At 44.4% G+C, this 24,885-nt stretch overlaps 1 protein-coding gene across 2 annotated transcripts in view; it reads right to left on the bottom strand.

Annotated features, from left to right (window-relative positions):
- The window catches only part of LOC115099970 (uncharacterized oxidoreductase ZK1290.5-like), a 299,743-nt gene that overhangs the window by 19,276 nt on the left and 255,582 nt on the right, over positions 1–24,885 (bottom strand). The window contains exons 6-7 of one of the 2 annotated variants that reach the window (XM_029618065.1): positions 22,310–22,369; positions 20,270–20,373 (exon numbers count right to left, since the gene is read on the bottom strand). In XM_029618065.1, the coding sequence (XP_029473925.1) occupies positions 20,278–20,373; positions 22,310–22,369 (156 nt within the window). In that variant the 3' untranslated portion in view covers positions 20,270–20,277. The remainder of the gene's footprint in view (positions 1–20,269; positions 20,374–22,309; positions 22,370–24,885) is intronic. The other variant, XM_029618064.1, reaches the window with a different exon arrangement.

Genomic DNA, 24,885 nt, shown 5'->3' with positions numbered 1-24,885 from the left:
TTATCCCCTGGTGATAAGCGCTGATAGCACTCAAGTGGATTCTGATCGAGGTGGTCTGTAGCCCAGACTCCGAGAGGGTCCACAAATAGTCCAATAGTTGCAGAGAAAGGGTCTAGGCACTTCGCCCCACCCCCAGACAGAGAACCTCCTCCACGTCAACCGGTAAGACTTTCCTGGTGGAAGGCTTTCTGGAAGCCACAGTAACCTGTGACACAGTATTGGAGAGGTCGAGGGACTGCAAGACTACCCTATCAACAACCAGGCGGTGAGGGTCAGCGACTGGAGGTTCAGGTGGTGCAATCTGCCTTGATCCTGCGTGATCAAGTCGGGGGAGGTGCCCAGACATATGGGCTCCCAGATCGATAGGTTGTGCAGGATCGGGAACCAGACTTGTTGCGGCCAGTATGGGCCAAACTAGAATCATGGTACCACCTGTCCTGCTAGAGTTCATGAGAGTCTTCCCCACCAGCGGGAGCGGAGGATATGCGTACAGTAGGCCCTTGCCCCAAAACCGGGCAAAGGCATCCAAAGCTGGGTCCCTGTCCTCCCTGTACAGGGAGCAGAAGTGGATCACTTGGTAATTCCAGGGGGAGGCAAAGAGATCAACGTATAGCATGCCCCACAGGAGGAAGATTCTGTCCACAACTGTCAGGTTGAGTAACCATTCGTAGGGGTGGAAATGTTGACTCAGGTGGTCCGCCACCACATTCTCCTTCCCTGCAAGGTAAACTGCTTGCAAGAACATGTCCTTGGATAGGGCCCAGGTCCAAATCTGTACCACCTCCTGGCAAAGCAGGAAGGAGCCCGTGCCTCCCAGCTTATGTTCCACATTGCAATTTGGTTGTCTGTCTGGATCAAAACCACTTTGTGGGCCAGGTGGTTCTGGAATGCCGAGAGGGTGTGCCGGATCACTTGCAGCTCCAGAAAATTTATTTGACAACTTGCTTCCTACTCAGACCACAAGCCTTGCGTGTGGATACTGCCCACATGTGCTCCCCAGCCCAAGGTGGAGGCATCAGTGGTCAGCACCACCTGAGAAGATAGCACTTGGAAGGGAAGGCCTCTTTTCAAGTTGGTCAGATTCTTCCACCAGCAGAGGAAGGCCCAGAGTGGCGAGGTAACCTGCATTGGCGCTGAAAGGTCCTGGGTGGCCTGTAGCCACCGAGAGCGGAGTGTCTACTGTGCTACCTGCAGGCTAGCCTGGCAAGTGGAGGACATGAATGATGCTGCCATGCAGCCCAGCAAGTGGAGCAGTAACCGGGCAGAAACTGTCAGACGCCGGCGGATGGAGCACACCATCGATGCCAGGGTATAGGCGCAGTGCTGGGGAAGAAATGCTCTGGCGAGAGTTGTGTCTAGCAGAGCCCCAATAAATGCCAGCTGCTGGGAAGGGCTCAATTGCGATTTCGGTAGATTGATCACGAACCCCAGTGACTGTAGCACTGGCTGTGAAGCAAAGGGAATGCAGAGCACTCTCCTGTGTGGTGCTCCTAATGAGCCAGACGTCCAGGTAGGGGAACACGTGCACTCCACTGCAGTGCAGGTGTGCCCCTACTACTACTGCCAGACATTTTGTGAAGACCTGCGGGGCTGAGCCAAAGCCGAAGGGCCACACCCAGTATTGGAAATACCTGTGGCCCACTAGGAAATGAAGATACTTCCTGTGAGGCGGGAATATGGTATACGGGCGTAAGTGTCCTTCAGATTAAGAGAGCAGAGCCAATTTCCTTTGTGAAGGAGAGGGATCAGGGTGCCCATCATGAAGCATTCTAGCTGTAAGAGCCTGTTTAAGGCTCTGAGGTCAAGAATGGGCTGGAGGCCGCCTGTTTTCTTCGGTATCAGAAAATACCTCGAGTAGCATCCCCGACCATGCTGAGAGCGAGGCATAGGTTCGACAGCTCCGGCTTTTAACAAGGCCGAGAGTTCTGACTCAAGGACTACCCAATGTCCCGAGGTGTCCCACGTTGAGAATGGTGGAGAATCTGTCGGGACTGTTTTGAAGTTCAGGCAGAGTAACCATGTTGCACCAATGGCCAGAAACCAGCTGTCGGTGGTAATGGAGGCCCAGCGTTCTGCAAAAAGACATAGCCGGCCTCCGACCAGTGGGCAAGGATCTGTAGGCTCTGGAAGCTGGCATTCGCTCTCTCGTCGTCAGTCCAAAGGCCGCAGCTGGGCTGCAGCATGGGTTGGGGCCTGGGGGCATGCTGTTGGCGAGGTCGGCCCCTGGTTGTGGCATGTGATGCCCTGGTACGTGAAGCCGTAAGGTAGTATCTCCTTTGGCGGTAAAAAGACTTGTGAAGTCCTTGCCATGGGGGCCTGTGGGTCTGAGGCGCTGGCCAAGAGCTGCTGCAAGGTTTCATGGTGGTCCTTGAGCTGAGCAACCGCGTCTCTTATCTTGTCCTCGAACAGATTTTCTCCAGTACAGGACAGGTCTGCCCGTCTTTCTTGAACCTCCGGCCGAAGAGCCAGGCCATGTGTCAGGCACTAATACCTGCAACTGATACTCTGGCTGCCATCTCAAAGATGTCATAGGTTGCCCTCACTTCATGCTTCCCCAACTTCCAGGCCCTTCTGTATCATTACCTCCAGCACATCTTGCTGCTGTTGAGGCAGGGACTCCGCCAGCTCTTGAACTTGTTTCCACAGGTTCCTGTTGTATTGAGATATGTACAACTGATAGGAGGCGATACAGGCAATAAGCATTGCCCCTTGAAAAACCCTCCTTCCAAGAGCATCTAGTGCCCTGTGTTCTCAGCCTGGAGGGGCAGAGGAATGAGTACAAGATCTCTTAGCTTTAAGGGCAGACTCCACAACCACAGATTGGTGGGGGAGCTGTCGTTTTTGCAAGCCTAGGACTTGTTGGACTAAAAGGGCATCTGTCTTCCGGTTAACTGGGGGACAGACCCCGGGTGCTCCCAGATCCTGTATAGAAATTCCAAGAGAATTCCATGGATCTGGATGGCTGCTACCTCCTTTGGGACCATCCACAAACTGGAGGACCTCCAGCATTTTGTGGCTGGCATCCTCCTCTGTGAGGAGTTGGAAAGGAATGGTTTCCGCCATAGCCCTGACAAAGCCAGTGAAGAAGAGATCTTCTTGGGGAGAGTGACACCTCTCATCTGGTGGAGAAGGCTTGGAAGGCAAGTCACCAGAGTCCTCAGAAGAGGACTCCGATGAATCATTCCCCCAGAGATCATATAGTGCATCTTCCTCACTGACATCCCCGGGAGGACGGTGAGGGAGGCCAGCACCCATACACCTTGGTAGCGGCATCGAGGGTTGTCTGGGCAACCTCAGTGCCGGAGGCCTCAAAGGCATCGATGGTGCTGGAGGCACCAAGGGAACCAACGCCACGGAACTCCAGATGGCCTGGGAATGGGTTCGGGGAGTGCAGGCACCTTCAAAGGCCTCAGGCTCGATTGTGGTTTTTCCTCCTTGTAGGATCCAATAATCGGTATCGCTCTGGAGTGGGGCCTCAGTGACCATGGGAAAAACGAAGGAAACCCAGGGGGCAACGGTTTGCGTCGGTTAGAACGCCCAACAGGACATCGAGATGCTCCAGCAGGGGCGCTAGCAGCACAGGCACTGGCTTTTAAGCACTGGTATCGGGGCTGACGCCGGAGGCAGTTCAATGCACCACCTGTTGCACCCTGTGGTCCAAACTCCTCCTGAAAGTCCGGTGGACCCTGCAACATATACACACACAAGAAAACGTGACACATACTTGGATGAAATAGCTGTAGCTGTTTATTAGAGTACCATAAAGGGAGTCTAATTTAGGTGCCAAGTCCTGCCATCACTGCCTACTCTCAACCACCGGGCAGGTGCTGATATATTTGATTCTTTCCACCCAGCGGAACTGAGGGGGTCTCGCTTCCCACGAGCCCCCGGACAGGCATCATGACTGCCTTCACCAGAGGGGACCCGGGAGGCTGCCATGCAGCAGGCGCCACTGAGCCCCTGTCAAACATGTCTGGCCCGTTGATCTGTCAAGGCCAATCCCCAGGCCTGACATTCATCATCCAAGGCCAAATGCAGAGTTAGGGCCCCCAAGGCTTTTCTCCTCCTTATCGGTACCTCCCTGCTTCCTTCTAATGCCTCCTGGACTTTGATTGCCGCCGCAGCGCAACAGAATAACAAAGAACCAATAACCTGCTGACTAATAATTTCTTCTAGCTAACACAAGGGGGAGTTGGACGGGAGAATCATGCTGTATCTGGCCAGAGAGGAAGAGGCCAAACAAAGGCAGCCAACGGGTTTTAAAGTCCCCACCGGTTGCCCCCCACCGACGTCATCGCGCCGCTCTTCCAGACCAAACAAGTGGCCCGGCATCGGGGCGTGTTAATATGACATCAACTTGCCCGACGCTGGATCAACCAGGAAGAGCTGTGTCAACAAGGCAGCGGCCGCACAGGAAGGAGCTCCATCCCGGAGCGCTGGCCCACCACGATGCCATTGTTGCCCACGTGGGGGGGGGGGGGGGGGGGGGGGAGGGATCACCTGCGCCCAGATAGGTAAGCCCAGCGCGGTGGGGGTGACTGCCCACACGAATGCATCGAGTGCCCGGTTATTAACGGCACCTGCACATCTGTGTTGGGGGGGCCGCCCATAAGTTGCTAGACAGGACTGGAGAAAGAATTGTTAAAGATGGGGATAATGCCCAGTTAACTGCAAATGAAGGCTCAGTGCCAAAGGAGGCTGGTTCCGATGGACCAGAAAACACAGAGGAGCAAGGAGAAACTGCCAAGGCAAAAATGTAAACAATAGAGAAACAAACTGAAGCAAGAAATCAGCAAATTGATTATTTTGAGAAGGGATACTCAGCATTTGGCTTTGAGGGCCTCAATTTGGCTCTTCTACCACATAATATTTAGATTATTATAGTCAAATTGATTTAATACATAAATGTGGTTTTGCCTCATTTAGTGACAATGCTAGGTACAACAGATCTTTCAATGCTGGGCAAGACAGAGATTCTGATACACAAAACTAAAAATATTTTCATATTGACCAAAAGCATTTGAGCTAATGGCAGGATCTCAAAACCTGTCAAAATGCAAAATAATCCAGCTATGTATAGAACTCTATGGAAAATACTTACATTGCAACCGTCATACGTAGCCGCAGTAGAATAATGGCTTATATTGTCAAGCCCTTGCAACTCTGGGCTTGAATAATCATAGGTTGCTGTAAGTATTAGGATGCAAACATTGTGTGGACACTACTAATGTCTGCACACCGCTTTCCACCAGTTAGGTAAATGATATCTTACGTCCTGAAGTGCTCGCTCCAACACAGCAGTGTTTCGGAGTGTAGACTCCTTCCTCAGGGAACTTCAGGGAGGTAGTTTACTGGTGCAATTCTGTGTGGAAATACAATGTAAGAGTTCTGAAAAAATGCCAAAAGGCTATTAATATAACAAATGGCTGAGATTTGGAAGCAAAACCACAGACTTACTGTGAGATGATAATTATGGTCAGTCAAGTAGCGGTGAATAACACTGGCTGAGATCGCTAAAAAACATGAAAGACAACGCAATTGGGGTGCAGGGAAACCTCCCTTATAGATAAACTTATGCGTTTAGGATAAAACATCTTTAGCGAATTAAAAAGTCTTTGAATGTCGTCAATGCGATACCCAAGTGAAAAACTTACGTGCCCCAGAAGTGAGCAGCCTTGCCGTGATTCTTGCCGCTGAGATGACAGCGATCCGCGGGCGAAAACGCCGGTTTTAAAGGGGACCTATCGACTGAAGTTGGTGAGGCAGGAAAATGACGTTTGAGATTCCAAATTTGGTGATGACCATATTAGGTGAGTGACGTGTGTGGGGAATACTAGCCCAGCTGAAATCCATATTTGGGCAGTGACGTTATGCGGCGGCCATTTTGAAGAAGGAGAATAGTGAAATGAATTCAAAATATAAAGCACCGCGGGTAGGGAATCCCATAAATGCGGAGGGAACTTCGTAAACAGGATGATGGTGTTTAAGGAGTTGGCCTTGCACAAAAATGACGTACTTGATTCATAAGTCAAAAGGAATGCAGTGCTGGAATTTGAAGACCATCGACAAGTAATCTGAACAAACTGAGAAAACACCCATGTAGGGTTGTTAAACTAGAGAAAACCATTCTATTCTTTCGTTTAGCCCCAGTGGTTCAGTGGAGCGTAATAGAAAGATCCAACGAAAATCGTTTGTTCAGATTACTTGTTGATGGTCTTCAAATTCCAGCACTGCATTCCTTTTGACTTATGAATCAAGTACGTCATTTTTGTGCAAGGCCAACTCCTTAAACACCATCATCCTGTTGTTTAGAAGACAATTAGGTTTACGAAGTTCCCTCCGCATTTATGGGATTCCCTACCCGCGGTGCTTTATATTTTGAATTCATTTCACTATTCTCCTTCTTCAAAATGGCCGCCGCATAACGTCACTGCCCAAATATGGATTTCAGCTGGGCTAGTATTCCCCACACACGTCACTCACCTAATATGGTCATCACCAAATTTGGAATCTCAAACGTCATTTCCTGCCTCACCAACTTCAGTCGATAGGTCCCCTTTAAAACCGGCGTTTTCGCCCGCGGATCGCTGTCATCTCAGCGGCAAGAATCACGGCAAGGCTGCTCACTTCTGGGGCACGTAAGTTTTTCACTTGGGTATCGCATTGACGACATTCAAAGACTTTTTAATTCGCTAAAGATGTTTATCCTAAACGCATAAGTTTATCTATAAGGGAGGTTTCCCTGCACCCCAATTGCGTTGTCTTTCATGTTTTTTAGCGATCTCAGCCAGTGTTATTCACCGCTACTTGACTGACCATAATTATCATCTCACAGTAAGTCTGTGGTTTTGCTTCCAAATCTCAGCCATTTGTTATATTAATAGCCTTTTGGCATTTTTTCAGAACTCTTACATTGTATTTCCACACAGAATTGCACCAGTAAACTACCTCCCTGAAGTTCCCTGAGGAAGGAGTCTACACTCCGAAACACTGCTGTGTTGGAGCGAGCACTTCAGGACGTAAGATATCATTTACCTAACTGGTGGAAAGCGGTGTGCAGACATTAGTAGTGTCCACACAATGTTTGCATCCTAATACTTACAGCAACCTATGATTATTCAAGCCCAGAGTTGCAAGGGCTTGACAATATAAGCCATTATTCTACTGCGGCTACGTATGACGGTTGCAAGGTAAGTATTTTCCATAGAGTTCTATACATAGCTGGATTATTTTGCATTTTGACAGGTTCTGATTTTCAGCTATCTCGAGTTTCTATAAATACTAGGATCTCAAAACCAGCAGGCTGTAAACAAGTTTAGATAAACTGTATGAAGGTTTTCAGCAGAATTCTAACAAAGGAAGTCTGTGACCTAAAACACAGAATATATAAAGGCTTAGAAAAGCAGCAAAGTGCTGTGACCAGATTAATTAGGTAACATTTTCTTTAGAAAGTGCATAACTACTTCAAAGCAGATCAAAGCCCATCAGAAAATCGCACCCTTTAACACAAGTGTTACTTGTAATCACAGTTCCCTGAAAGGAAGTACTGGCTCTATGTTTTTCAGCCACTCCGTTTCTAATGGATACTGACACCTAAAACTGAACAGGTATAACAAGGTCATTTTCATGTTGGAAAGACAAAGCATTAATCATTGGATGTGTTTGTGAGTATCCAGTTTGCATACAAGTTTCAAAAGTTAAAAAGGATTTAACAAAGAATATTAATCAAGTTGACTTACGGAATAGCCACTGCTATTACTGGCATCAGTAGCATGGAATAGACTTACTGCTTGGGTACTTGCCAAGTGATTGTAGCCTGGATTTGCCACTGTTGGAAACAGGATTCTGGGCTTGATGGACCCTTGGTCTGACCCACCATGGCATGTTCTTATGTTCTTACATTATCACATCAATGCTTTATGAGTACATGTGCAACATAATTTCAAGCCATGTGACTCCATTAAATATTCATCAAGAACTGCAAAACTGGTTGCATTTGGACCACTATTGGAAAGTTTGCATGACAGCAAACTCTGCTTTCCTAGTTATCCTCTCCTTCTATACCTTTCTCCTAAACTCTTTACAACCATTTCTCATTAAAACAACCATAAAAAAAATACCTCAGTGACAAAATACATTTAAAAAAGAAAACCAAGGCGAAATAAAAATAAAACATCTACCACTTTTGGAAGATCTTCATGATAAAGCAGCATCAAAATATTCACTACATAGCTGTTCCATATGTGATGGCAGGAACGCATAGCATAAGCAGTGCTCACTTCTTTATAATCATATGTCTCTGCTGCCTAAAAAATGTTTTTCTTTTTTAAATTTTGCTATTTAATACTTCTAAAAAAAAAACATGTCCATGTGAAATAAATCTTAGTGCTGCACATTAATATTGGAAAATGTCCACTTATCTTGATAAGTATCGTGTATATAGCACACACAGTCACCTCATTTAGTCTTTCCCAATTAACGCTGTTTTTATATTTTTTTAAAACCCCATCACGTGACCCACTACTTTCTAAAAACCTATCGCTCAATATTTCACTGAACTCTTTCCCAACACCTAAGTGAAGAAAAAAAGAAAGAGATAAGAATTTAAATGTGTCAATGATCGAAAAATATATGATAAATATATTGTGAGGATCTGTGTGGAGCACTTAGGTGCTGGGAAAGAGTTCAGTGAAATATTGAGCGATAGGTTTTTAGAAAGTAGTGGGTCACGTGATGGGGTTTTAAAAAAATATAAAAACAGCGTTAGTTGGGAAAGAGTAAATGGAGGTCACTGTGTGTGCTATATACACGATACTGGTTGTAGCCCTATGCGGGCAAGAGCCAGGCGACTGTGAAAGCACATTTATTCTGATACAATTTCCCAAAAATCAGTTTTGAGATAGTATGGGTAAAATATAATTCCTCCTTTTCTAGAGATTTGTTTGATTGATATTTTATAATAGTGCATATGATTTATAGGGCCAAGCACCCATAGGGAAGCATTTTAATTTAGCCAATATTAGATATGGAAGATTGCAAACCTATTTTAAGACAATATTTCTAAAATATAGAAAAGGGAGAAATAATATTCCGACATCAATGTATACTTTCTGGGGTGGGGTGGGGGATATTAGTTCTAAATACTATCAGTGGCAGTTATGACATTCAGAAGGCAAAGCAAACAAACTTCAAAGCTTATCAGGGAGCCACAAAACAGTCTGGTTATCGACAGCAGCAATAAATCAATGTCCTGTGTCACTTAGTGTTGCCTGAAAAACAGGAAAAAAAATGGCGATATGAATGCTTGTTCCTCTGCCACGAAACCAAGAGCGTGAAGTGTGCCCATGACTGATAGGCAATGAATTATTGTAAAAGCACTGCCAATTTAAGGCAGTCGCGGAAGGAAGATTAACATTTCAGTTTCATAGGGTTTTCTCTTCTTTACTACTGGAGGTCTTCGGCATGGAATGCAGAAACGGATGATCATCAGCAAGAAAAGAACATAAGGAACTGATTCTTTCATCTGGGTTGTACTTGATAAACTACTTGCATTTCGGCAGCCCTGTGGAAACTTCCTTACTCCACAGAGTTTGCCAAAATAAGCAAAACATAGGTAGGAGGTTTGTTTTGATTATTGCTGACGGAAAGAACCCTTTTCGCTTGCTCTTTTTGGGCAAACTTGTGTGGGTAGTTCTGATTATTCAAAAACTGCCATGTAAGTGCCTTCCCTGACCAAACCCTGCCCTGGGAATTCCTCCAGGCATGCAGGGGGTGAAAGCACCTACTCTGCAGGCACACCCAGGTACTTTTACCCACATATAGAGTGAGCAATCATCAAAAAGCCCATTTACGTGGGTAAAACTGAATTTTACTTGTGGAAGAGGCTTTAATTATTGCCCTTCCAAGTGTGATCTTTCATTGCTGTTGAGTCTTTTCAGTTGAGTGTCACGTATGATTTTTTACTGGTTGGTGAGAAGCTATATGTGTGTACCCAGTGCTCCTGTCTCCTAGAGAACAAGACTGATCTCTGGAGGCTAGAGTGGCAGACTTTGAGGAGCTGAGGCAGACAGAGAGGTATATGGATGAGACCTTCAGGGGCATAGTAGCCAAGTCCCAATGCCAGTCTGGCAGCCCTAGTGCTGCCTTGGAGGAAGAAGGTCTCTTGATCAGAGAGCATCAACCTGGTGCAGCAGGAAAGGATCCTGTAGCAAGGACCTGCTCTCCAGGTGGTGCATTATCCTCTCGCACTGAGGATGCGCCTCCCAGGGCTACAGCCTAGGAGGAAAGCTTTAGTTCAGCCGTTATAGTTGGTGATTCAATTATTAGGAATGTAGACAGCCGGGTGGGCTCAAGGGCGAGAGGATAGTCTGGTAACATGCCTACCTGGTGCGAAGGTGGTGGACCTAACGTGTCACCTAGATAGGATTTTAGACAGTGCTGGGGAAGAGCTGGCTGATGTGATACATGTGGGCACCAAGGACATAGGAAAATGTGAGAGGGAGGTTATGTAAGCTAAATTTAGGCTCTTAGGTAGAAAGCTGAAATCCAGAACCTCCAGGGTAGTATTCTCTGAAATGCTCCCTGTTCCATGTACATGTCCCCAGAGGCAGGCAGAGCTCCGGAATCTCAATGCATGGATGAGACGATGGTGCAAGGAAGAGGGATTCAGTTTTGTAAGGAACAGGGAAACTTTTGGGGGAGAATCTTTTCTGAAGGGATGGGCTCCACCTTAACCAGGGTGGAACCAGGCTGCTGGTGCTAACCTTTAAAAAGGAGATAGAGCAGCTTTTAAACTAGAACAAAGGGGAAAGCAGACAGTCGCTCAGCAACACATGGTTCAGAGGGAGGTATCTTCGAAGGTTATTAATGAAGCAGAGTTAGGGCATCCATCCTAATAGAGAGGTTCCAATAATTAGAAATGTAGTACATGGCTGTAAGTAAAGAATCACCTTAGCTAAAAGATTCCAAATTATCTCTGTTAACTGAAAAGCAGAATATTAAGAGAAACAAAAAACACACTTTAAAATGTCTGCATGCTAATGCAAGAAGTAAGATGGGAGATTTAGAGTGTATAGCAGTGAATGATGACAGTGCTATACCTGGTTACAAATTATATTGCAATGACGGAGAGGAGCAATTTGGAGGCGGGGTGGCGCTTTATGTCCGAGACGGCATAGAGTTCAACAGGATAAAGAAGAACCTGCAAGAGACTAAACGTACAATGAAATCTTTATGGGTAGAAATCCCTTGTGTGTTGGGGAAGAGTATAGTGATAGGAGTATACTACCGTCCACCTGGCCAAAATGACGAGATGAACAGTGAAATGGTAAGAGGAATTAGAGAAGCTAACCAAATTTGTAGTGCAGTAATAATGGGAGATTTCAATTACCCCAATATTGACTGGGTAAATGTAACATCAGGAAATGCTAGAGAGATAAAATTCCTAGATGGAATAAAAAAGACAGTTTTATGGAGCAATTGGTTCAGGAACAGACAAGAGAGGGAGTAATTTTAGATCTAATTCTCAGTGGAGTGCATGATTTTGTGAGAGGTAACAGAGGTGGGACCGCTTGGCAATAGTTATCATAACATATACAAAACCCTACTGCATGACTACAGAGCCAACACTCTCAAAGCCAAACGTGACCACTATGCCACCAAAATTCACAACTATCAATTCAACCTGAGGGCTCTCTTTTCTATAATCTCTAACCTCACCAAAACAGCGCCCAAGACATCCACATGCGAAGACCCTAACACCAAATGCAACCAGCTTGCTCAATATTTCCACAACAAGATCGCTACCATTGCCTCCCGCTTTCCCTCTGCTCCTTCACCTAACAAATTTACCCCTCAAGAGAGAGACTCCAAAATGGACGCATTCGAAAGTACCTCCCCCTCTGAAATATCTGCTATACTTAAGAAAATGCGACCCGCTACTCACCCCTATGACATGATCCCCTCCAAAATGCTGACAATCCCAGATATTATTTCCCAACCGCTAGCTGATATTATCAACACCTCCATGTCCACTGGAGATGTTCCCACCCAGCTCAAATTAGCCATAGTAAAACCTATCCTTAAGAAACCGAAACTTGACCCTACCGATTTATCCAACTACCGACCCATCTCCAACCTCCCCTTCGTCGCTAAAGTCCTTGAAAAAACAGTTAACACTCAACTGTCAAACTACTTAGACCAGCACCAGATTCTCTTTCCATCACAACACGGCTTCAGAAAGCGCTTCAGTACCGAAACTTTACTACTCTCCCTCACCCACCTCATCATCAGAGGCTTTGACAAAGGTCACACATTCATTCTGGCCCTATTGGACATCTCCGCAGCCTTCAACACTATTAACCACTCTATCTTACTCGACAGGCTAGCTGACATTGGCATCTCTGGGACCCCACTTCGCTGGTTTAATTCATATATAAGGGACAGACACTACAAGGTAAAAATTGAAAACCATGAATCCGAGCCAATCGACATCACAAGGGGCGTACCCCAGGGCTCCTCCTTAACATCCACACTCTTCAACATATACCTCCTCCCCCTCTGCCAGCTACTCTCAAATCTCGGCCTCCCGCATTTCGTCTATGCTGACGATGTGCAAGTGCTCATCCCCATCACCGACTCCATCTCCAACGCCATTAAAAGATGGGACAGTGCCCTCTCATCCATCAACTGTCTACTCACCCAACTCAATCTAGCCCTAAATCCTAACAAGACTGAACCCATGATCATTTCACCTCAACCCATCAACCACATACCCACACCCTCAGCCAACTCCCCTCTTGCTCCTCCAGTCCTCTTGCAATTTGTAAGAGACCTAGGTGTCACACTTGACCCGCAATTCAACCTACAGAAATTTATCACCTCCACTATCAAAGACTGTTATTTCAAATTACACACCCTCAAAAAACTCAAACCTATTCTGCACCTCAATGACTTCAGAACTGCCCTACAAGCCCTCATTTTATCTAAAATAGACTACGCAAAAGCTCTACTCCTAGGTCTCCCGAAAAGCAGCCTTGCCCCCCTGCAGCTACTTCAAAATGCTGCTGCAAGAATATTAACAGGCACCCGCAGAAAAGAACACATGACACCTATCCTCAAACAGCTTCATTGGCTCCCCATCACAGCCAGAATTCAATTTAAAACTCTCACACTTATTCACAAAGCCATCCACAATCCAGACATGCTCTGGTTCTCAGACTATTTATACATCCGTTCCTCTTCCAGACCCACCAGAGCACCCTACACCGCAAACATTAACACACCTTCTCCCAATCTCTTCCATCTAACAATCACCAAACAACGTGCGCTATCCCTAGCTGGACCCTCCCTATGGAATTCTATGCCCACCCTCCTTCGCCTTGAAACCTGCACTAAGAAATTCAGACAGAACCTCAAGACCTGGTTGTTCACCCGATCCTACGCATGTCAATGTCTCAGTATCAATCCATGGCAAGACTGCACCTTGAATACTGTGGGCAATTCTGGTTGCTGCATCTCAAAAAAAGATATGGTTGCACTGGAGAAAGATGACCAAAATGATAAAGGGGAATGGAACGGCTGCCCTATGAGGAAAGACTAAAGAGGTTAGGGCTGTTCAGCTTGGAGAAGAGACGGCTGAAAGGGTCTATGACAGAGGTCTACAAAATCATGAAAGGACTTGAACGGGTAAATGTGAATTGGTTATTTACTCTTTTGGATAATACAAGGATTAGGGGGCACTCCATGAAGTTAGCAAGTAGCTCATTTAAAAGAAATCTGAGATAATTCTTTCACTTAACACATAATTAAGCTCTGGAATTCATTGCCAGAGGATGTGGTTATGGGAGTTAGTGTAACTGGGTTTAAAAAAGATTTGGATAAGTTCCTAGAGGAGAAGCCCATAAACTGCTATTAATCAATAAGAAATAGTAGCTTGGGGTCTATTTAATGTTTGGGTACTTGCGACTTGGATTGGCCACTATGATTTAGCTTCCACAGCAGTATGAGCTAAATCGCAGCATTTCCTGTTGCAAACAATCAATAAAACCAGTGACTAAATAACTTCAGCGGGAAAACAATCAACTCTATTCACTACGATTTGATAAAATAAAATGGCTTGCAATGTGTTTATTTTATTTTTTTGGCCTAGCAGTTTCTTCCTGCTCCTTTTAGGCTTCCAGCTCAGGGCTGGGATCTGGCACCATCAGCCTTCATTCACAACTACTTGGAGAATCTTTCCCTATCTTATATCCCCTCCCAACTCACAGGTCGATCCAGTAAGGCCGCGGTAGAAACAGTGCGGCAGTGTCAGGGGCACCCTTCCTCCCCGCACCCACAGTTCTCTTCACTAACTCCCCGATACTCTCCTCTAATCGCATGCAAATGCATGCCGCGGCTTTAAAGCGGTAGGGAAGGGTTATGGCCGCGTAACCCATTTTACTGTATAGGCGCTTAATACAGCGCCTATACAGTAACCAGGGTGCGACGGTACCTGTCATTTCAAATGTCATTTCAAATGGCATTTGGAATGACAGGAACCAGGAAGTGTAAAAAAACACGAAAAGTCTTTGTTGCTTCGTCGCTGTGTCTCTCCTCCCGGAGCAGGGCGCGAAAGCAGCCTTGCTCCGGGAGGAGGTGAGGCACAGCGGCGAAGACAGACGGGAGAGGAGAAAAAGCAGAGCCGAGCAAAGCAAAAGCGTGCAGCAAGCCGGCGAAATAGACCTGCGAGCAGAGGCAATAGCAGCGGTTCGGTAAGCCTGGCACCCTCCTTGATGTAGTACGTTCCGGATGCCCCCCCCCCCCCCCCCCCTCCCCAGCGCGCCCGCCACTACCCCTTTCATCAGCTGCATCCACTGCGACCCGGCAGTCCCGTGAGGCCTACAAAAAAAAAAAAATCCCCGGCTCCCGCGCCCCCGCACTGGCCCGCCGACTCTACCCCCCCCCCCCCCCCTCCCGATCGGGCAGGTAGGAGGCGGCGACGAAAACCAAAGCAATTTTTTTTTTTTCAAAAAGCAACATCACACATTGCATAAAATAATTTCTCCAGCCTTAAAGCGATTTACTTTTGGGATCTGTCAAGTAAGTCGCAAAAGTAACTTACTTTTCTGAAGCCATCACGATCGTAGCTCAAGACGAAGATGGCCGCCTGCATGGGGGAAAGCGGGCAATTGGCCGCTGAAGACGTGAGGTCACGTCTTCAGCGGCCAATTGCCCGCTTTCCCCGTGCAGGCGGCCATCTTCGTCCTCGTCCGGAGGAGCTAAGATCATGTTCCTGATGTCTTCAGAAAAGTAAATTACTTTTGCGACTTACTTTTGGGATCTTGACAGATCCCAAAAGTAAGTCGCTTTAAGGCTGGAGAAATTATTTTATGCAATGTGTGATGTCGCTTTTTGAAAAAAAAAAAAAAATTGCTTTGGTTTTCGTCGCCGCCGCCTATCTGCCCGATCGGGAGGGGGGGGGGGGGGGGGGGTAGAGTCGGCGGGCCAGTGCGGGGGCGCGGGAGCCGGGGATTTTTTTTTTTTTGTAGGCCTCACGGGACTGCCGGGTCGCAGTTGATGCAGCTGATGAAAGGGGTAGTGGCGGGCGCGCTGGGGAGGGGGGGGCATCCGGGACGTACTACATCAAGGAGGGTGCCAGGCTTACCGAACCGCTGCTATTGCCTCTGCTCGCAGGTCTATTTCGCCGGCTTGCTGCACGCTTTTGCTTTGCTCGGCTCTGCTTTTTCTCCTCTCCCGTCTGTCTTCGCCGCTGTGCCTCACCTCCTCCGGGTCGCAGTGGTAGCATGGCGCTGTGAGGGGGGCGAAAGGGTATATACCCATGAACGGATTTGAGTGGGAGCGCTCTGTGAAGCGGGACATGCCCATGAGGGGCATAATGGGTGGATGCAGCTGATGAAAGGGGTAGTGGCGGGCACGCTGGGGAGGGGGGGGGGGGGCATCCGGGACGTACTACATCAAGGAAGGTGCCAGGCTTATTGTTTTATTGTGTTTGAGTATCTTAAGCGGTGTCGATGGATTTGTTACACAGTCCTAACTCCTACTAGGGGGAGGCGGTAAACTAACAGGTTAAGGCCGCGGCAAAACAGCGCGTTCCTAAGGAGATAATATCAGCGCCCGTTACAGTATCGGAGGGGAATAGCTAATTCCTTCATTATACAGCTTTTTCGTTCATTTACATGCTGGGTGCGGAAAGGGTTAGGTGTTTATTTTAGGAAGCGCTAAGGACGCGTGAAACTGGAGACTGTATGGCTGGATGGCCTTACTCGTCTGTATTGTGCGCTCCCAGCACGTTACAGACGGGCAATCTTTAACTGCACGTTACTGGATCGACCTGTCAGTTATTGCAGCCCCAGTCCTATGCTGGGGACCAAGCATCAGGGCTTCTTCTGGGACCCTGCAACTGTGAGCCGCAAGTCCTGCCAGTAGGTGTTGCTGATACGCAATGACTGGAACCATCCTTCCCCCACCAGGGGCTATGACTGCTGTCTCCACAGCACCCTCAACCCCAACAAACCCAGGAATCCATCCCAGATCCTCCACATGACAGCATAAAGCATAGCCACTGAGGTACAAGACTGGCCCTTCTGATTTGCTTCTATTGTCTTCCAATTTAAGCAAGGATGTGAGAGTTTACTCTGCAAACAAGGATTTTTCTATACTACTGGTGAGACTGTTAAGTGCAGATATCAGAAAAATTACGTATAATTCATTTACTTAGCTTGCAGATTTGAGGAGTTAACAGAGCAGCTTGCTCTAACTGAAAACATATTCATTGGAGATGGATTATAGCTTTTTTTTTTTTTTTTAATTTATGAATTTTCAGATCCAATATAAGAATTCTATAAAATATCTTATCAAATCGCAATACAAGTCTTTACATCCAAAGTGAAATCAAAACAAAGCAATCAAAATCCAAACAATTTTTTGTGTAAATAACTCTTCTAACTATAGGAAAAGTTTTGAGATCAGTTACATTAAAGAAAGGAAAAGGAGCCTCCTACCAGGAAATAAACATAATTATTCAAGTACATGGAACTCTGTTTTCTTTTAATCACCTGTTCCTATTTTCCAAGAAGGATTTTTAACTGTTCTGGGTCTAAAAAGGAATAATCCTTTCCCCCAAATTTAATTACACACCTGCAAGGATACTTTAGAAGAAAGAAACCTCCTTTTTCTTCTACCTCTTTTTTAAAACCCAAGAACTTTTTTCTGCGTAATTGTGTGGTTTTTTCCAAGTCGGGGAAGACCCAAACTTTCTGTCCATAAAAGATTTTAGATCTATTCCGAAAGAATAATTTTAAAACATTATCCTTATCTGTTATAAAAGCAAATTGTACTAATAAAGTACATCTTTCTTTAATATCTAATTCATCTTGAGACTTCTGTAGTAAGTCTGATATGTTTATAGATGATTCTACCTTTTGTTCTCTCTCATTACTGATTTGTTCTCTCTGCTCTTTACTTTTCTTTACCCCAATATAGAAAGCTCTAACTACTACTGGTATAGCTTGTTCCGGTATATTTAGAATTTTAATAACATATGATTTAAACAAGTCAATTGGTGTTATATAATCTGAAATGGGAAAATTTGTAATTCTTAAATTTAATGCCCTCACAGTATTTTCCAAAGATTCTATTTTCCTTTGATATATTATTTCATTTTTTATTTGAGACTCCTGAATACTCTCAACTTGCTTTAACCGGTTCTCTATATTACCTAGTTTCTCTTGATGTTCTTGAATCTTTTTACTATTTTCCTTCAGAGATACATTTGTTTGTCTTACTTCACCTGTCAGATTTACAATAAGGGAGTCAATCTTTACCATATAATTCCAAAGAGAATCTAATGTCACTGTATTAGGTTTCATTGCTTTCACTTTAACTAACTCTGTTAAATCCATAACCTTTTTATTAGACATCTTAGGTGTGCTAGAGTCTCTAGGTTCTGTTTGAGATCCTCCTTCTCCACTTATCTCCAGATCTTCTTCCAAACGAGGAGGATCTTCCAAGTTCTTACTCCTTTTCATTTCTTCTTCTTGCAGACTTAATGTAATTCCAGATCTAGTTTCTTCCTTCTGGTTTCCCTCTGGCTCAACTAAGGGAGAAATCACCTTATTGCCAGGAGGAGATGGTACTTCAGGTGCCCCGGGACTTAAAGATATTTCAGGGGCCAGGTGTGGGAGATTTGGCTCTAAATCATCCCCCACAGCAGCCTGTACCTCGGGGTTCAATTGAGAGATTTCCAGCCAATCCGCCACCGATCTTTGTCCAGGTACTGAAGAAATATTAGAGACAAGGCGCAGTCTTGCCTTTCTCTTTGTGTGAGGCATAATATAAATTGAAAAAAGACCTGGACACTTCGGGATGCAGTTTGGATTTGTACTAATAGAAACACAGAAACATAGAAATGACGGCAGAAGAAGACCGAACGGCCCATCCAGTCTGCCCAGCAAGCTTCACACATTTTTTCTCTCATACTTATCTGTTTCTCTTAGCTCTTTGTTCTATTCCCCTTCCACCCCCACCATTAATGTAGAGAGCAGTGATGGAGCTGCATCCAAGTGAAATATCTAGCTTGATTAGTTAGGGGTAGTAACCGCCGCGATAAGCAAGCTACACCCATGCTTATTTGTTTTACCTAGACTATGTTGTACAGCCCGTGTTGGTTGTTTTTTCTTCTCCCCTGCCGTTGAAGCAGGGAGCTATGCTGGATATGCGTGAAGTATCAGTTTTTTTCTCCCCTGCCGTTGAAGCAGAGAGCCATGCTGGATATGCACTGAAAGTGAAGTATCAGGCACATTTGGTTTGGGGTAGTAACCGCCGTAACAAGCCAGCTACTCCTCGCTTTGTGATTGCGAAACCTTTTTTTCTTCACCCCTGTCGTTGAAGCTATGCAGGATATGCGTGAAGCATCAGTTTTTTGTTTTTTTTGTTTGGTTTTTTTTCCCCTGCTGTTGAAGCAGAGAGCTATGCTGGAAATGCTTGATGTATCAGTCTTTCTCCCATGCCGTTGAAGCAGAGAGCCATGCTGGATATGCATGGAAAGTGAAGTATCAGGCACATTTGGTTTGGGGTAGTAACCGCCGTAACAAGCCAGCTACTCTTTAAGAACGGATCTCGTGGGGAGGGGTATGGGTGTACAACCTTTGCAAATTATTCAATGTAATTTTTAACTTACAGTTCTGAAGTTTTCAGGCAAATCAGTCAAATCAGGCAAAGCCAGGCTAAGCCGTACATACCTGCGCGCGCAGCTTTGGCGGCGCGCCTGGCGTCGGCTGAGCGCCGCGGTCGGCACAGTTCTAATAGTCCCGCCTCCAGTTCCGGTTCGGGGTAGCCGGGCAAATTAACTCCACTGTCCGTCGGGGCTCGAAAGAAACTCCACTAACCCCCGGTTCAGGCGGCAGTAGCAGGTAAAGCACACAGAAGGGTTTTCACCCAATTCCCCTCTCCTGGATTATAGCTTTAAGTGGTAGGACTGCTAGCATACGGGACCTCTAGTTACAATACAGACTACTGGTTACAATACAGAAGTGTGAAACATGAGTGGCCAAAAAAATTGCCTCGCACTTAAGTCTTTTTCATTATTATCCTTAATTTGTGAATTTTCGACTGTACAATCATGAAACCTTTGAAAATTAGGTCCTTTAGAGTCTATGAATTTTACTATTTCCTGTATGCAGGAAATTGTTTGGTATAAAATAGCGATATGCTTTGGTAATATTAGGATGGTGGAGATGGTACTCATTTTCTAAGCACCATGGTGAAACCTTTTACTGTATTATAAATTATTTTGGACAGACACAAAGGGACCTCAGTAGTCTAGGAGAGGAAAGAAGATGATGACAGGTTGAGTAAGACCTCTGGCAGCACAGTAGGCAGGCATATATGGGCAGACTGGGGGAGCCAAGTGGTCCTCACATGCACAGAATATGCCAGCAGCTGTCTTTGATATGGAAAGCGGGAAACAAGAACGATGGCAATAGGAAGTCAGGTGCACAAGGGGTGCCCAAGCAGCGCATCTCCTTGCATTCTCCAAGGGCTTGTGTGCCTCAGTTCCAAAAAACAACTGAGCAGCAGCAACTTAGGGCGCACACTGTTAGCAGGCCTGAAGTCGCTGGCAAGTATCCAGGTCAGCCCGACATCAGATAATGTGCAATCAACCATGCTTATGTTACACTTCTAGTCTACAGACCAATTATTACATCTGCATATTTTTAAAGAACTGCTGGAGAGTGAGAGTGGATGAACACCAACAAGAAAAAGCTCAAACCTTGATATTTATAAAATACTGGTTGGATCCCAAGAAACATGACGCCCATCATGCATTCCACTTAGAATTGCAACATCATCTTCTGTTAGCGAGAAACAGAACACCTACGGGAATGTATGTGTGGTATAGTTAGTACACACAGACAAAGATGTGAACTTAACAAAACATATATAAACAGAAGGCAAAAACGTACACATTTACTGTAATTTGATAGCAAAAATAAAAAAATTTCTGTGGAAATGATTTCATTTCTACCTTGGCTTCTCAATTTCTGTCTTTCTATGTCAGTTCTTCCATTTTATACACCCTACAGATTCTTTAACAAGACACATCCCAAGTAGTCTCACTACACAGCGCCATAGTAACCAATATGCCAGTTTTAAAAGTAAAGATGTCCAAATGCTGAACTCTCCACGGTTAACAGAGAGCACAATTTGGAAGAAAGACTGTCTGCACAAATATTGTGCCATCAAGTTTCTGCATTTCATTGCACAATACTAACCCAAACCTAATCTCATATGCAGGACCTAGGTGTGTTCAGGTCAAAGAAGGGACAGGACTGCTATTGAGGGCGGGATGGAAAGCAAAATTGGGTTTCTTTAATAGTTGTTCTTTGAGGACAGCAATGCAATGAATTACATATATGATTCTGTCCCATACTGGAGCAGAGGGTGTTTCAAGAGCTTTTAGGTTGGTGTGGTGGTTTCCCATTTCCTACCAGATCCACATCCTCTCAGTTTAGTGAGCAGCCCAGCTTAAAAAGACCTAAGGCTTCCCTTCAGCTACAAAAAAAGGAGGGAAAGACAGCCTAAACTGTCACAAATAGGCAAAGATGAAATGGGTTTTTATGGAAGAAAATGGCCGACATAAAATCAAGAGTAGAAGAAATCTTCACAGAAAAGACATGGTGAAAATATCAAAAACCTTTCAGCAATGGTGCCAACACTAAATGCATGTTGTGAAAAAGCACGCTACTGCCCCTTGAAGGTGAGCAGCAATGCTGAAGAACAGAAAAAGAGAATGGCAAAAAAATACCTGCCCAGGGTTCTACTGAGAAGAGGAGGCAGCGCAGGAGGAAACCCTGACACACAACAGACTGTGGTATGGTCAGGGGAACGTCTCTTCTGATGACAGTGGCTGCAAGTTGAGCGGTGCATGGGCAACAACCGTTTACGCACACCTAAAGCTTTGCTAGAAAATTTGGCAATATGGAATGGAGTTTTGTGATGTGTGTGTGTGTGTGTGTGTGTGTATGTGTGTGTATGTATGTGTGTGGCTCTTCTGCACTTGCTTGTCAACATTTAACAATGCTGGCCTCAATCTCCATTCTCTGAGCCCTAAGGAAGATCTCCAATTCTTGCTATCAAGAAACCATATTTTATTAGGAAGTAGATAAGTTCTATCTAGCCTTTCCTATTCTAACTGCCACTGTTATCATTTAGCAACACAAACTTCACTCCAACTATATCATTCCCTAACCTTGCTGGCCTGAAACAAATAAACTGTCAACTCCGCTGCCCCTCCCAACAAGATCTGCTCCTGGGTACTAAAACTGTGGTCTTTTCTGAATGTCTGATCTCTTCAACATGGTTTCGGCTAAAACATAAATAAAAGGAGCTTGAATTAAGGTACTGACGAGGGCCTGTAGATACTAGCCTGCCATAAATATATAACTGTGGTATATCACCTCAAATACAATGTTATGATACGGACTCAGAGATGTGAAAAACAGAGACCAGTCATAGAACAAGAGGGCTGATTTACTGTCTCAACTCCAGGCACTGGCTTTTTTCTGTTGGGAGTTTTCACAATCCTAAACCGTCAACATGAAGAAGACACACAATTAAAATTATCTTCATGTTTAAAGTTCCCCAAATAAGTGATTTATAATTTAAAAAGCATGGCATTTTCAAATAAACAGCCTCTTTGGGGAGCACAAAAAACCCCAAACTAATTCTAGGCCTTTTCCCCCCCACTGTTTTTTGACATTTTTGCATCTATTTTCACAGAAAAACACAACATACACATAGCAGTTCTTACCTCACAGTTTTCCTTTATCCTTTCTGCTTTTGTAGACTTCGGGATGGTCACAATCCCATTCTGAAAAAGTCAATACACAAATGTCTGTTCATCAGGATTGTCCTGGTATAAAAGGGTGGACAGAATCCTATTTATTTACATTCTTCCACAGGTAATTCCTTCTACTTCTATCAGGCATGAATTAATCATCTTTGCCTATTTAAGTGGTGATTTAACCCTTCAATATGGTAAAACACAATGCTAGTTCCCCTATTTGGATTGTGTTTTGCAATCCAAGGACCATATCAAAACTCTTAAAAGAAATTAAAAAAAACCCCAAAACAGTAGGCTTCCAGACTGCTAATCACAAACCGTCTCTCCATCTAATACTATTTTTGATACCAGTATTTCCAGAACACCCTTTGATAGCACAATTATAATATCTTTCTATCTGGATTAACAGAAGCCAGTCTAAGTGGAAAGGTCCTAACCTGGTTCAATTCATTTCTGTCAGCTAGGCAACAGACTGTACACTTTGCTGACAACACATCAGCACCCAAGATAATACATTGTGGAGTCCCTCAAGACTCCATAGGGTCACCAGCGCTATATCTCAAACTGCTGGCGCAGCCAACCAGAAGCTTCAGCACAAAAGCTTACATCTATGCTCGTACTACCAATGGACCCAAACATAAAAACTGCCTAACAGCTATCCAACAATGGATGAAAAACAACAAACTCCACCTAAAGTTCAACAAACCAGAGATTCTCTGGGTTTAAAACAAACAGAGACAAATTCCAGACCTAAGAATTTGCTTTAAAATCCTTGGAATCATCATGGACTCAGAACTCATCATGTTCACGCAAATCCTAACAGTAAAGAGCTGCCTCTTTCAACTACAAAATTTGAGACAAACCTACTCCCAGTTGTTCATGCCAAACAGCTGGATTACTGTAATGCACAGTATAAAGGTCTTATAGGTAAGTCCCTCCAGATAATACAAAACTCCACTGTATGACTTAGAAGGATGCAAAAAACATGATTCAACATACCTGTCCTACAAAAACTACACTGGTTACCAATACTATACAGAATGAAATTCACAACACTAATGTTGAAGTTCAAGGTACTGACAGGCGAAGGACCTATTTACTTCAGTGACAGACTGTTGGTGTACACGCCATGCAGTGCACTAAGACCCTCACTCTGATCTTCTACGGCAATCCCATCATCAAAAGAAATATAAAATAACAGGCCCCCGAAACAGATCTTTCTTGGGAGCAGCACCTGAATTCTCTCCCAGAAGAGCTCTGAGACATACAAAAATACCCCCATTTCAGGAAGCAGCCTGGCTCTTCTGTCAAGCCTTTGATGCCCAAACTGTAACACAAAGCCATTAAATGACACTATCTGGCATTCTGCTGAAAAATATTTTTTTGCTACGGTAATTATTTTTGAGTAAATCATTAGTATTCACCTCTATGTCATTATACAGTTTAGTTAATGTTTCTTATATAAAATTTAGTCCTAAGCTGCACTTTTCATTGCAAAGTAAAATGGGATTTTCCTGCTACTTTAAATTGTTTACAAGTGATATTTGTAATACTGATATTGACTTTTGCTCATATGCTGTTATTCTAATATACTTACACTACTTTGGATGAATCATGTATTGAAAAAAGCAGATAACAAATAAAATAATTTAATGCATGAGAGGGTTTGATAGCGGTAAACATTACATACTAGTAATGCTAGACCTATCAGCGGCATTCGATACAGTAAACCACAAAATACTTCTTAATAAACTGGAAGAAATAGGACTGAACAATATAACAATTAAATGGTTCAAATCATATCTAAATAACAGGTACTTCCAAGTACAGATCAAAGATGTAATGTCAGATAAAATAGACCTTCAAACAGAAGTCCCACAAGGGTCCGCCCTGTCTGCCACACTGTTTAACATATACATGTTGCCACTATGCCACCTACTAGATAGAATGGGCATATCACATTACAACTAATACTTCCCATTGATAACACAATTGAAAAAACATTGGATCTAACCAACATGTATCTAGATATTATTAAACAGCTTCTTAACCAAATGGAGTTAATTATAAACACAGAGAAAACAGAATTCTTACATCTAGAAAGAAAAAACTTAGAAATCGTTCAAAACCCAATCACACTCAAAAACAACCAAAAGATAGAACTAGCTGAAAAAGTACGGAACCTAGGAGTGATAATCAATACTGAACTAAATATGAAGCAACATATATCTTTGAAAATAAGGGAAGGTTACAATAAACTTATGACTAAGGAGACTAAAACTATGCTAACACCAAACAATTTCCGATCAGTACAAGCATTAATTTTTGCAAGCACTGACTATTGTAATGCCCTACTTCTGGGCTTACCATACACAACAATTAGAACACTCCAAATACTGCAAAACACAGCAGCAAGAATTCTGACGGGAAAAAGTAAGAGAGACCATATCACTAAAACCCTAATTGAACTACACTGGTTACCCATTGAGCAGAGAATACAATACAAGTCACTATGTACCATACACAAATTAATTCATGACGAA

Source organism: Rhinatrema bivittatum, chromosome 10, assembly GCF_901001135.1.
Source record: "Rhinatrema bivittatum chromosome 10, aRhiBiv1.1, whole genome shotgun sequence".
NCBI lineage: Eukaryota > Metazoa > Chordata > Amphibia > Gymnophiona > Rhinatrematidae > Rhinatrema > Rhinatrema bivittatum.
Note: the sequence above shows the minus strand (reverse complement) of the source record. Positions and strands in the feature narration are given on the sequence as shown.